General features: G+C 48.3%; 1 protein-coding gene across 1 annotated transcript in view; it reads left to right on the plus strand.

Moving 5' to 3' along the window:
• Positions 1-218: 218 nt before the first annotated feature.
• tmem170b (transmembrane protein 170B) overlaps positions 219-9,931 on the plus strand; it is a 47,923-nt gene continuing 38,210 nt past the window's right edge. Inside the window, exon 1 of the mRNA XM_060942161.1 lies at positions 219-402. Within this exon, the coding sequence (XP_060798144.1) occupies positions 228-402 (175 nt within the window). The 5' untranslated portion in view covers positions 219-227. The remainder of the gene's footprint in view (positions 403-9,931) is intronic.

The raw sequence follows: 9,931 nt of genomic DNA on the forward strand, positions 1-9,931 counted from the left end.
CGTTTTGTTCCGCACTCCGCTTTCCTGTGCACTGCGCCTTTAAGCTCTGATGCGCTCACACTGATGTAGCGGATGGAGCGCCGCTTTGGCGAAGCCAACATGGCCCCCGAGCCGCTGCCGCTCCTGTCCGCTATGAAGGGACGAGCTCACGGTCTTTCTCAGCCGCGACCGGACACCGTCAGCCCAAACCAGGGCGTCGCTGGTAAAAGAGGGGGGTAGACGGCCCCATGTCAGGCCCGTCTCTTCCAGCCAAAGCCACGTTCAGCCGTTTGACAAAGAGGGGCGCGAGTCCGGGTGTCGGCGGCGGAACCATGAGCAAGGATTATTCCGTTAATCTGTCTGTGCAGCGCGTGCTGAGTCTGTGGGTACAAGGCACCGTGCCCACACTGCAGCACTTCACAGGTACGTGCCATTGACACTAAGGCGCTCAGCATGTGTCCCCTCCTTCTACCCATCCATCCATCCATCCATCCATCCATCTGTCCATCCATCTATTCTCCTTTCCGGCGAGTGCGGTCGGTGCCGGTTTATGAAACCGGAGACGCGCAACTGCACGCGCTCTGTGGTTTTAAATGGAATTTTATTTCTGAGAAACTCTTGTCTCCTGCTATATGTCTCTCTGCTTCATGTCTCCTCCTTAGTGTCTCCTTCTGTATGTCTCTTGGCTTCATGTCTCCTTCTGTATGTCTCTCGGCTTCATGTCTCCTTCTGTATGTCTCTCGGCTTCGTGTCTCCTTCTGTATGTCTCTCGGCTTCGTGTCTCCTTCTGTATGTCTCTCGGCTTCGTGTCTCCTTCTGTATGTCTCTCGGCTTCGTGTCTCCTTCTGTATGTCTCTCGGCTTCGTGTCTCCTTCTGTATGTCTCTCGGCTTCGTGTCTCCTTCTGTATGTCTCTCGGCTTCGTGTCTCCTTCTGTATGTCTCTCGGCTTCGTGTCTCCTTCTGTATGTCTCTCGGCTTCGTGTCTCCTTCTGTATGTCTCTCGGCTTCGTGTCTCCTTCTGTATGTCTCTCGGCTTCGTGTCTCCTTCTGTATGTCTCTCGGCTTCGTGTCTCCTTCTGTATGTCTCTCGGCTTCGTGTCTCCTTCTGTATGTCTCTCGGCTTCGTGTCTCCTTCTGTATGTCTCTCGGCTTCGTGTCTCCTTCTGTATGTCTCTCGGCTTCGTGTCTCCTGCCGTATGTCTCTCGGCTTCGTGTCTCCTCCTTAATGTCTCCTGCTGCGTGTCTCTCGGCTTCACGTCTCCTGCTGCGTGTCTCTCGGCTTCACGTCTCCTGCTGCGTGTCTCTCGGCTTCACGTCTCCTGCTGCGTGTCTCTCGGCTTTGTGTCTCCTGCTGCGTGCCTCTCGGCTTCGTGTCTCCTGCTGTGTGTCTCTCGGCTTCGTGTCCTCCTTAATGTTTCTCGTCTTCGTCTCCCCTCCATGTCTCTCCTCTTCGTGTCTCTCGGCTTCATGTCTCCTGCTGCGTGTCTCTCGGCTTCGTGTCTCCTGCTGCGTGTCTCTCGGCTTCGTGTCCTCCTTAATGTTTCTCGTCTTCATCTCCCCTCCATGTCTCTCCTCTTCGTGTCTCTTCCTTAATGTCTCCTGCTGCATGTCTCTCGGCTTCATGTCTCTCAGCTTCATGTCTCCTCCTTCATGTCTCTCGGCTTCGTGTCTCCTTCATGTCTCTCGGCTTCGTGCCTCCTTCATGTCTCTCGGTGTCGTGTGTCTCTCTCTGCTTCATGTCTCTTCCTTAATGTCTCCTGCTGTGTGTCTCTCGGCTTCATGTCTCCTGCTGTGTGTCTCGCGGCTTCATGTCTCCTCCTTAATGTCTCCTGCTGTATGTCTCTTGGCTTCATGTCTTCTCCTTAATGTCTCCTTCTGTTTGTCTCTTGGCTTCATGTCTCCTGCTGTGTGTCTCTCGGCTTCATGTGTCCTCCTTAATGTTTCTCGTCTTCGTCTCCCCTCCTTGTCTCTCCTCTTCGTGTCTCTTCCTTAATGTCTCCTGCTGCATGTCTCTCGGCTTCATGTCTCTTCCTTAATGTCTCCCTCTGTAAGTCTCTCAGCTTCGTGTCTCCTCCTTCATGTCTCCTCCTTCATGTCTGTCGGCTTTGTGTCTCCTCCTTCATGTCTCCTCCTTCATGTCTGTCGGCTTTGTGTCTCCTCCTTCATGTTTCTCGGCTTCATGTCTCTTTGCTTCGTGTCTCCTCCTTAATGTTTCCTGCTGTATGTCTCTCTGCTTCGTGTCTCTCAGCTTCATGTCTCCTTCATGTCTCTCGGCTTGATGTCTCTCGGTTTCGTGTCTCCTCCTTAATGTTTCCTGCTGTGTGTCTCTCGGCTTCATGTCTCCTGCTGTGTGTCTCTCGGCTTCATGTCTCCCGGCTTCATGTCTCCTGCTGTGTGTCTCTCGGCTTCATGTCTCCTGCTGTGTGTCTCTCGGCTTCATGTCTCCTGCTGTGTGTCTCTCGGCTTCATGTCTCCTGCTGTGTGTCTCTCGGCTTCATGTCTCCTGCTGTGTGTCTCTCGGCTTCATGTCTCCTGCTGTGTGTCTCTCGGCTTCATGTCTCCTGCTGTGTGTCTCTCGGCTTCATGTCTCCTGCTGTGTGTCTCTCGGCTTCATGTCTCCTGCTGTGTGTCTCTCGGCTTCATGTCTCCTGCTGTGTGTCTCTCGGCTTCATGTCTCCTGCTGTGTGTCTCTCGGCTTCATGTCTCCTGCTGTGTGTCTCTCGGCTTCATGTCTCCTGCTGTGTGTCTCTCGGCTTCATGTCTCCTCCTTAATGTCTCCTGCTGTGTGTCTCTCGGCTTCATGTCTCTCGGCTTCATGTCTCCTCCTTCATGTCTCTTCCTTAATGTCTCCTGCTGTGTGTCTCTCGGCTTCATGTCTCCTCCTTAATGTCTCCTGCTGTATGTCTCTTGGCTTCATGTCTCCTGCTGTGTGTCTCTCGGCTTCATGTGTCCTCCTTAATGTTTCTCGGCTCCGTGTCCCCTCCTTCATATCTCTCCTCTTCGTGTCCCCTCCTTCATATCTCTCCTCTTCGTGTCTCTGCCTTAATGTCTCCTGCTGCATGTCTCTCGGCTTTGTGTCTCCTCCATGTCTCTCGGCTTCATTGTCTCTCCTTCGTGTTTCTCGGCTTCATTGTCTCTCCTTCGTGTTTCTCGGCTTCATTGTCTCTCCTTCGCGTCTCTCGGCTTCAGTGTCTCCTCCTTCGCGTCTCTCGGCTTCAGTGTCTCCTCCTTCGCGTCTCTCGGCTTCAGTGTCTCCTCCTTCGCGTCTCTCGGCTTCAGTGTCTCCTCCTTCGCGTCTCTCGGCTTCAGTGTCTCGCGGCTTCGTGTCTCGCGGCTTCACGCCTCCTCCTTTGTGTCTCCTGCTGCATGTCTCTTAGCTTTGTGTCTCTTCCTTAATGTCTCCCTCTGTAAGTCTCTTGGCTTCGTGTCTCCTCCTTCATGTCTCTTGGCTTCACGTCTCCTGCTGTGTGTCTCTTGGCTTAATGTCTCCTGCTGTGTTTCTCTCTGCTTCGTGTCTCCTCCTTCACGTCTCCTCCTTCGTGTCTCGCGGCTTCACGTCTCCTCCTTCATGTCTCGCGGCTTCACGTCTCCTCCTTCGTGTCTCGCGGCTTCACGTCTCCTCCTTCATGTCTCCTGCTGCGTGTCTTCTGTTGTGTGTCTCTCTGCTTCATGTCTCCTCCTTCACGCCTCCTGCTGTGTGTCTCCTGCTGTATGTCTCTCTGCTTCGTGGCCCTTCCTTCGTGTCTCTCTGCTTCGTGTCTCCTCCTTCATGTCTATCGGCTTCGTGTCTCCTCTTTTGTGTCTCTCGGCTTCTTGTCTCCTCCTTAATGTTTCCTGCTGTATGTCTCTTGGCTTCATGTCCCCTCCTTCATATCTCTCCTCTTTGTGTCCCCTCCTTCATATCTCTCCTCTTCGTGTCTCTGCCTTAATGTCTCCTGCTGCATGTCTCTCGGCTTTGTGTCTCCTCCATGTCTCTCGGCTTCATTGTCTCTCTTTCGTGTTTCTCGGCTTCATTGTCTCTCCTTCGTGTTTCTCGGCTTCAGTGTCTCCTCCTTCGCGTCTCTCGGCTTCAGTGTCTCCTCCTTCGCGTCTCTCGGCTTCAGTGTCTCCTCCTTCGCGTCTCTCGGCTTCAGTGTCTCCTCCTTCGCGTCTCTCGGCTTCAGTGTCTCCTCCTTCGCGTCTCTCGGCTTCAGTGTCTCCTCCTTCGCGTCTCTCGGCTTCAGTGTCTCCTCCTTCGCGTCTCTCGGCTTCAGTGTCTCCTCCTTCGCGTCTCTCGGCTTCAGTGTCTCCTCCTTCGCGTCTCTCGGCTTCAGTGTCTCCTCCTTCGCGTCTCTCGGCTTCAGTGTCTCCTCCTTCGCGTCTCTCGGCTTCAGTGTCTCCTCCTTCGCGTCTCTCGGCTTCAGTGTCTCCTCCTTCGCGTCTCTCGGCTTCAGTGTCTCCTCCTTCGCGTCTCTCGGCTTCAGTGTCTCCTCCTTCGCGTCTCTCGGCTTCAGTGTCTCCTCCTTCGCGTCTCTCGGCTTCAGTGTCTCCTCCTTCGCGTCTCTCGGCTTCAGTGTCTCCTCCTTCGCGTCTCTCGGCTTCAGTGTCTCCTCCTTCGCGTCTCTCGGCTTCAGTGTCTCCTCCTTCGCGTCTCTCGGCTTCAGTGTCTCCTCCTTCGCGTCTCTCGGCTTCAGTGTCTCCTCCTTCGCGTCTCTCGGCTTCAGTGTCTCCTCCTTCGCGTCTCTCGGCTTCAGTGTCTCCTCCTTCGCGTCTCTCGGCTTCAGTGTCTCCTCCTTCGCGTCTCTCGGCTTCAGTGTCTCCTCCTTCGCGTCTCTCGGCTTCAGTGTCTCCTCCTTCGCGTCTCTCGGCTTCAGTGTCTCCTCCTTCGCGTCTCTCGGCTTCAGTGTCTCCTCCTTCGCGTCTCTCGGCTTCAGTGTCTCCTCCTTCGCGTCTCTCGGCTTCAGTGTCTCCTCCTTCGCGTCTCTCGGCTTCAGTGTCTCGCGGCTTCGTGTCTCGCGGCTTCACGCCTCCTCCTTCGTGTCTCCTGCTGCATGTCTCTCAGCTTTGTGTCTCTTCCTTAATGTCTCCCTCTGTAAGTCTCTTGGCTTTGTGTCTCTTCCTTAATGTCTCCCTCTGTAAGTCTCTTGGCTTTGTGTCTCTTCCTTAATGTCTCCCTCTGTAAGTCTCTTGGCTTTGTGTCTCCTCCTTCATGTTTCTTGCTATATGTCTCTTAGCTTTGTGTCTCTTCCTTAATGTCTCCCTCTGTAAGTCTCTTGGCTTCGTGTCTCCTCCTTCATGTCTCTCGGCTTCACGTCTCCTGCTGTGTGTCTCTTGGCTTAATGTCTCCTGCTGTGTTTCTCTCTGCTTCGTGTCTCCTCCTTCACGTCTCCTCCTTCATGTCTCGCGGCTTCACGTCTCCTCCTTCGTGTCTCGCGGCTTCACGTCTCCTCCTTCATGTCTCCTGCTGCGTGTCTTCTGTTGTGTGTCTCTCTGCTTCATGTCTCCTCCTTCACGCCTCCTGCTGTGTGTCTCCTGCTGTATGTCTCTCTGCTTCGTGGCCCTTCCTTCGTGTCTCTCTGCTTCGTGTCTCCTCCTTCATGTCTATCGGCTTCGTGTCTCCTCTTTTGTGTCTCTCGGCTTCTTGTCTCCTCCTTAATGTTTCCTGCTGTATGTCTCTTGGCTTCATGTCTCCTCTTTTGTGTCTCTTGGCTTCTTGTCTCCTCCTTAATGTTTCCTGCTGTATGTCTCTTGGCTTCATGTCTCCTGCTGTGTTTCTCTCTGCTTCATGTCTCCTCCTTAATGTCTCCCTGCTGTATGTCTCTCGGCTTCATGTCTCCTCCTTATTGTCTCCTGCTGTATGTCTCTCGGCTTCATGTCTCCTGCTGTATGTCTCTCGGCTTCATGTCTCCTCCTTATTGTCTCCTGCTGTATGTCTCTCGGCTTCATGTCTCCTCCTTATTGTCTCCTGCTGTATGTCTCTCGGCTTCATGTCTCCTGCTGTATGTCTCTCGGCTTCATGTCTCCTTAATGTCTCTCGGCTTCATGTCTCCTTAATGTCTCCTGCTGTATGTCTCTCGGCTTCATGTCTCCTCCTTATTGTCTCCTACTGTATGTCTCTCGGCTTCATGTCTCCTGCTGTATGTCTCTCTGCTTCATATCTCCTCCTTCTTCTTGTCTCCTGCTGTATGTCTTTCGGCTTCATGTCTCCTGATGTATGTCTCCTGCTCTGTCTCCTGCTGTATGTCTCTCAGCTTCATGTCTCCTCCTTAATGTCTCCTGCTGTATGTCTCTCGGCTTCATGTCTCCTGCTGTATGTCTCTCGGCTTCGTGTCTCCTCCTTCGTGTCTCCTCCTTCATTGTCTCTTGGCTTCATTGTCTCTCGGCTTCGTGTCTCCTCCTTAATGTCTCCTGCTGTATGTCTCTCGACTTCGTGTCTCCTCCTTCATTGTCTCTGGGCTTCATTGTCTCTCGGCTTCGTGTCTCCTCCTTAACGTCTCCTGCTGTATGTCTCTCAGCTTCATGTCTCCTGTTGTATGTCTCTCGGCTTCATGTCTCCTCCTTAATGTCTCCTGCTGTATGTCTCTCGGCTTCATGTCTCCCGCTGTATGTCTCTCGGCTTCATGTCTCCTCCTTAATGTCTCCTGCTGTATGTCTCTCGGCTTCATGTCTCCTCCTTAATGTCTCCAGCTGTATGTCTCTCGGCTTCATATCTCCTCCTCCTTCTTGTCTCCTGCTGTATGTCTTTCGGCTTCATGTCCTGCTCCTTCCTGTCTCCTGCTGTATGTCTGACGGCTTCATGTCTCCTCCTTAATGTCTCCTGCTGTATGTCTCCTTCTGTATGTCTCTTGGCTTCATGTCTCCTGCTGTATGTCTCTCGGCTTCGTGTCTCCTCCTTCATTGTCTGTCTCTCGGCTTCATTGTCTCTCTACTTCGTGTCTCCTCCTTCACGTCTCTCGGCTTCATGTCTCCTGCTGTATGTTTTGCTGCTTCATGTGTCCTGCTGTATGTCTCTCGGCTTCATGTCTCCTCCATTTCTCCTACTGTATGTGTTTCTGCTCCATTTCTGTCTGCTGTATCTCTCCTCCTTCTTCTCTCCTCCTTCTTGTCTCCTGCTCTATGCCTCTCTGCTTCATGTCTCCTGCTTCATGTCTCCTGCTCCATGTCTCTGCTCCATGTCTCTGCTTCATGTCTCCTGCTGTATGTCTCCTCCTTCTTGTTTCTCTCCTTTATGTCTCTCTGTGAGCACAATCCCCTCCATTAGACGTTTATTTGTCCTCAGTAGCTGTGTACCGAATGTCCCAGGACACTGCCTCTCAGTTACATTTTTGTTTATCATGCAGTTGTTAAGTTTCACTGAGCGAGCTTCATTTTAGCATAGTGTTAACCATATGGTGATGAATATGAACATTTACCTGGTTACGTTAACACCTGCAGCACTGCAAGACAGCAACGAACTGTCATTCAACTGAGGTTCATCCAATCCTGGGGACATTAATTCTTTTTCCTCCTCAGGGTTCGAATCTGTCCTGCATTGAGGTGCACTTCAGGGTTGCCAGATTAGTTCCATTACCTGGGGCAAAAGAAAAACAGTAATTAAAAAAAAAAAAAAAACCTCAAGTTTCAAACTTTAATTATATAATAATAATAATAATAATAATAAACAGCACAAATTATATCTGTAATCCTTTGTGCACACTCGCAGTGTTATTCCAGCTCTTTCTCTTGTGGGTGTGTTCACTTCTTCTTCTTAATTTCTCATTAAAATGGTAGTCACCCAAATGTATAACATCTGCTGTAGGATGTATACACGCAGCTCTATTTTGTTTAAAATGTGCAATGTAAATTGATAACGTAATAAACTATACACCTAAAACACTGTTGAATTGGAACTGGATGGATGTAGGATATGAAGTTGTGTGAGACGAGAATTAAAATAGAAATGTATGGTCTCCTGTCCTTTTCTCGCTTGTGAGTGTAACACAGAGCAAAACTACCTTTTCATGATTATAAAGACTGAGCAGAGAGCCGCACAGTTTGGTAACACTGTGAAGAATCATTAGTAATTACGGGACTACCAGCCTTCTCATGAATCCCCTGTTCTTCACGCCATAAAACATGCCATAGACACACTTTGTTGTACACAACGGGAGACTAATCCTGTGTGTTCCCCTTGTTAGTGGAAGTGACCAAAAGTTGTTAGATACATGAAAGAAAATTGAGTTTATGAGTTAGGGTCCTGCTTCCACTCTTGCTCTTTTGCATGAAGATGAAAGGTATATTAAATGTTTAGCATGTGGATATAAAAAAAAATCATATACAGAGTTGGTGCAGATGTAATCCTGGTGATGTATTTCTTTGTGCCTGCAGTAGAGTCTTAGAAATTGGGCAACGAAACAGTTTTTGTCGGTGTATCTCTGTATACAGTTCCATATATAGTATATGTAATATATATTGCATGGGACATTACACCAGCCTGAACCCAGAGAGTTTAACCGCAGGATACAAAACACTGATGAAACCCGAGCTCAGGAAGCCCAGGATGCAGTTTAGTGGAGTTCATAAAAGCCTGTACGAGTCTGAGACAAAGCTTGTGAACAGTGTCAGGGAATATTTACCTCTCAGTGAGTAGCGTGTGTAGTCATATGCAGCTGTTGGTCAGACTCCAACCAATCTTTACTGATGATGCAACTGCATGTGATTTCTAAATTTTTTAAATTTTGTGGTAAAATTATCTGCCAATAGGATAAGGCCATTTTAAAGGGGCCGTCTCACCTTTACCAGAAGCCTCTGCATTCGTTATCGAGTCGCCATTTTTGATGCCATCAGTATTCCACCGTGTTATGTTTGAAAAACAGTGCGGTGACATCCTAAGTCATAGAGCATAAATTGTAAGGTGAAATTGAAGACGTTTTGTCAAAGTAGTTATATTTTAAATTCTTTCGACCGATCTGTTTCATTTTTGTATGTTTAGTATGTTCTATTATATAGACACAATTGTTTTACTGGGAAATCCACCACTCATGTTTTTCATACGAGTTACATCCGGGACATGGAGAAACAAAACTGTGACATAAATCTCTGTATGTCATTCGTGAGGAAATCGATGAATTGTTTTGATAAATTTGGGTACTTTTTGTTTGTGAATGTGTCGATATGATGAAGAGAAAATCACATGTTGTCCTGAAGATGTGAAGTTTATCTTCTCGTGTTGAAAAACTCGTATTTTTCATACAAAATGCATCGCGGATCTGACTGACGTATTTCAATAATATTGGCTGGCTTTTTTCGTGGTATATCAGATACAGTATATTCCATTCAGCTAGCATGATACTGAACAAGTCGAAGACGAGTAGCTGAATGGAATATATCTGATATGTCTCTGAAAAAAAGCCAGCCTATTATTATTATTATTATTATTATTATTATTATTATTATACATTAGATGGAACAGTTATATATATTTTTACAAAAAGTTAAGAACAGGGTAGTAACTTACCAATATTGAATGCTGATTCTGATCGAATGTAATTCAATATTCTGTCAATCCAATGTACAAAGTCAAAGTTCTAACAATAAAAATGGTACAAGTCCAAAAAGCCTGAACAACAACCCAACTTATATACAAGCTATATACAGGTTGACGGTTCAAGTTCAAAGTTACTTTTGATCATAGTTAATTGTTACATTGCAGTTGTTCAAAACAAAAGGTTTTTTTTTGTGAAGTCCACGAGTGAAGTCCTCTTGTAAAAGTCTCCGTTATTTTTCCTCACCTCCAAGTAAAACTTTAACCATATTTCCTCTATTGCTACTTGAAAGTTTGTGAACCCTTTAGAATTTTCTATATTTCTGCAAAAATATGACCTAAAACATCAGGATTTCACACAAGTCCTGAAAGTAGATAAAGAGAACCCAGTTAAACAAATGAGACAAAAATATTATAGTTGGTCATTTATTTATTGAGGAAAATGATCC

The sequence above is a fragment of the Neoarius graeffei genome, chromosome 16 (assembly GCF_027579695.1).
Source record: "Neoarius graeffei isolate fNeoGra1 chromosome 16, fNeoGra1.pri, whole genome shotgun sequence".
NCBI classification, from domain to species: domain Eukaryota; kingdom Metazoa; phylum Chordata; class Actinopteri; order Siluriformes; family Ariidae; genus Neoarius; species Neoarius graeffei.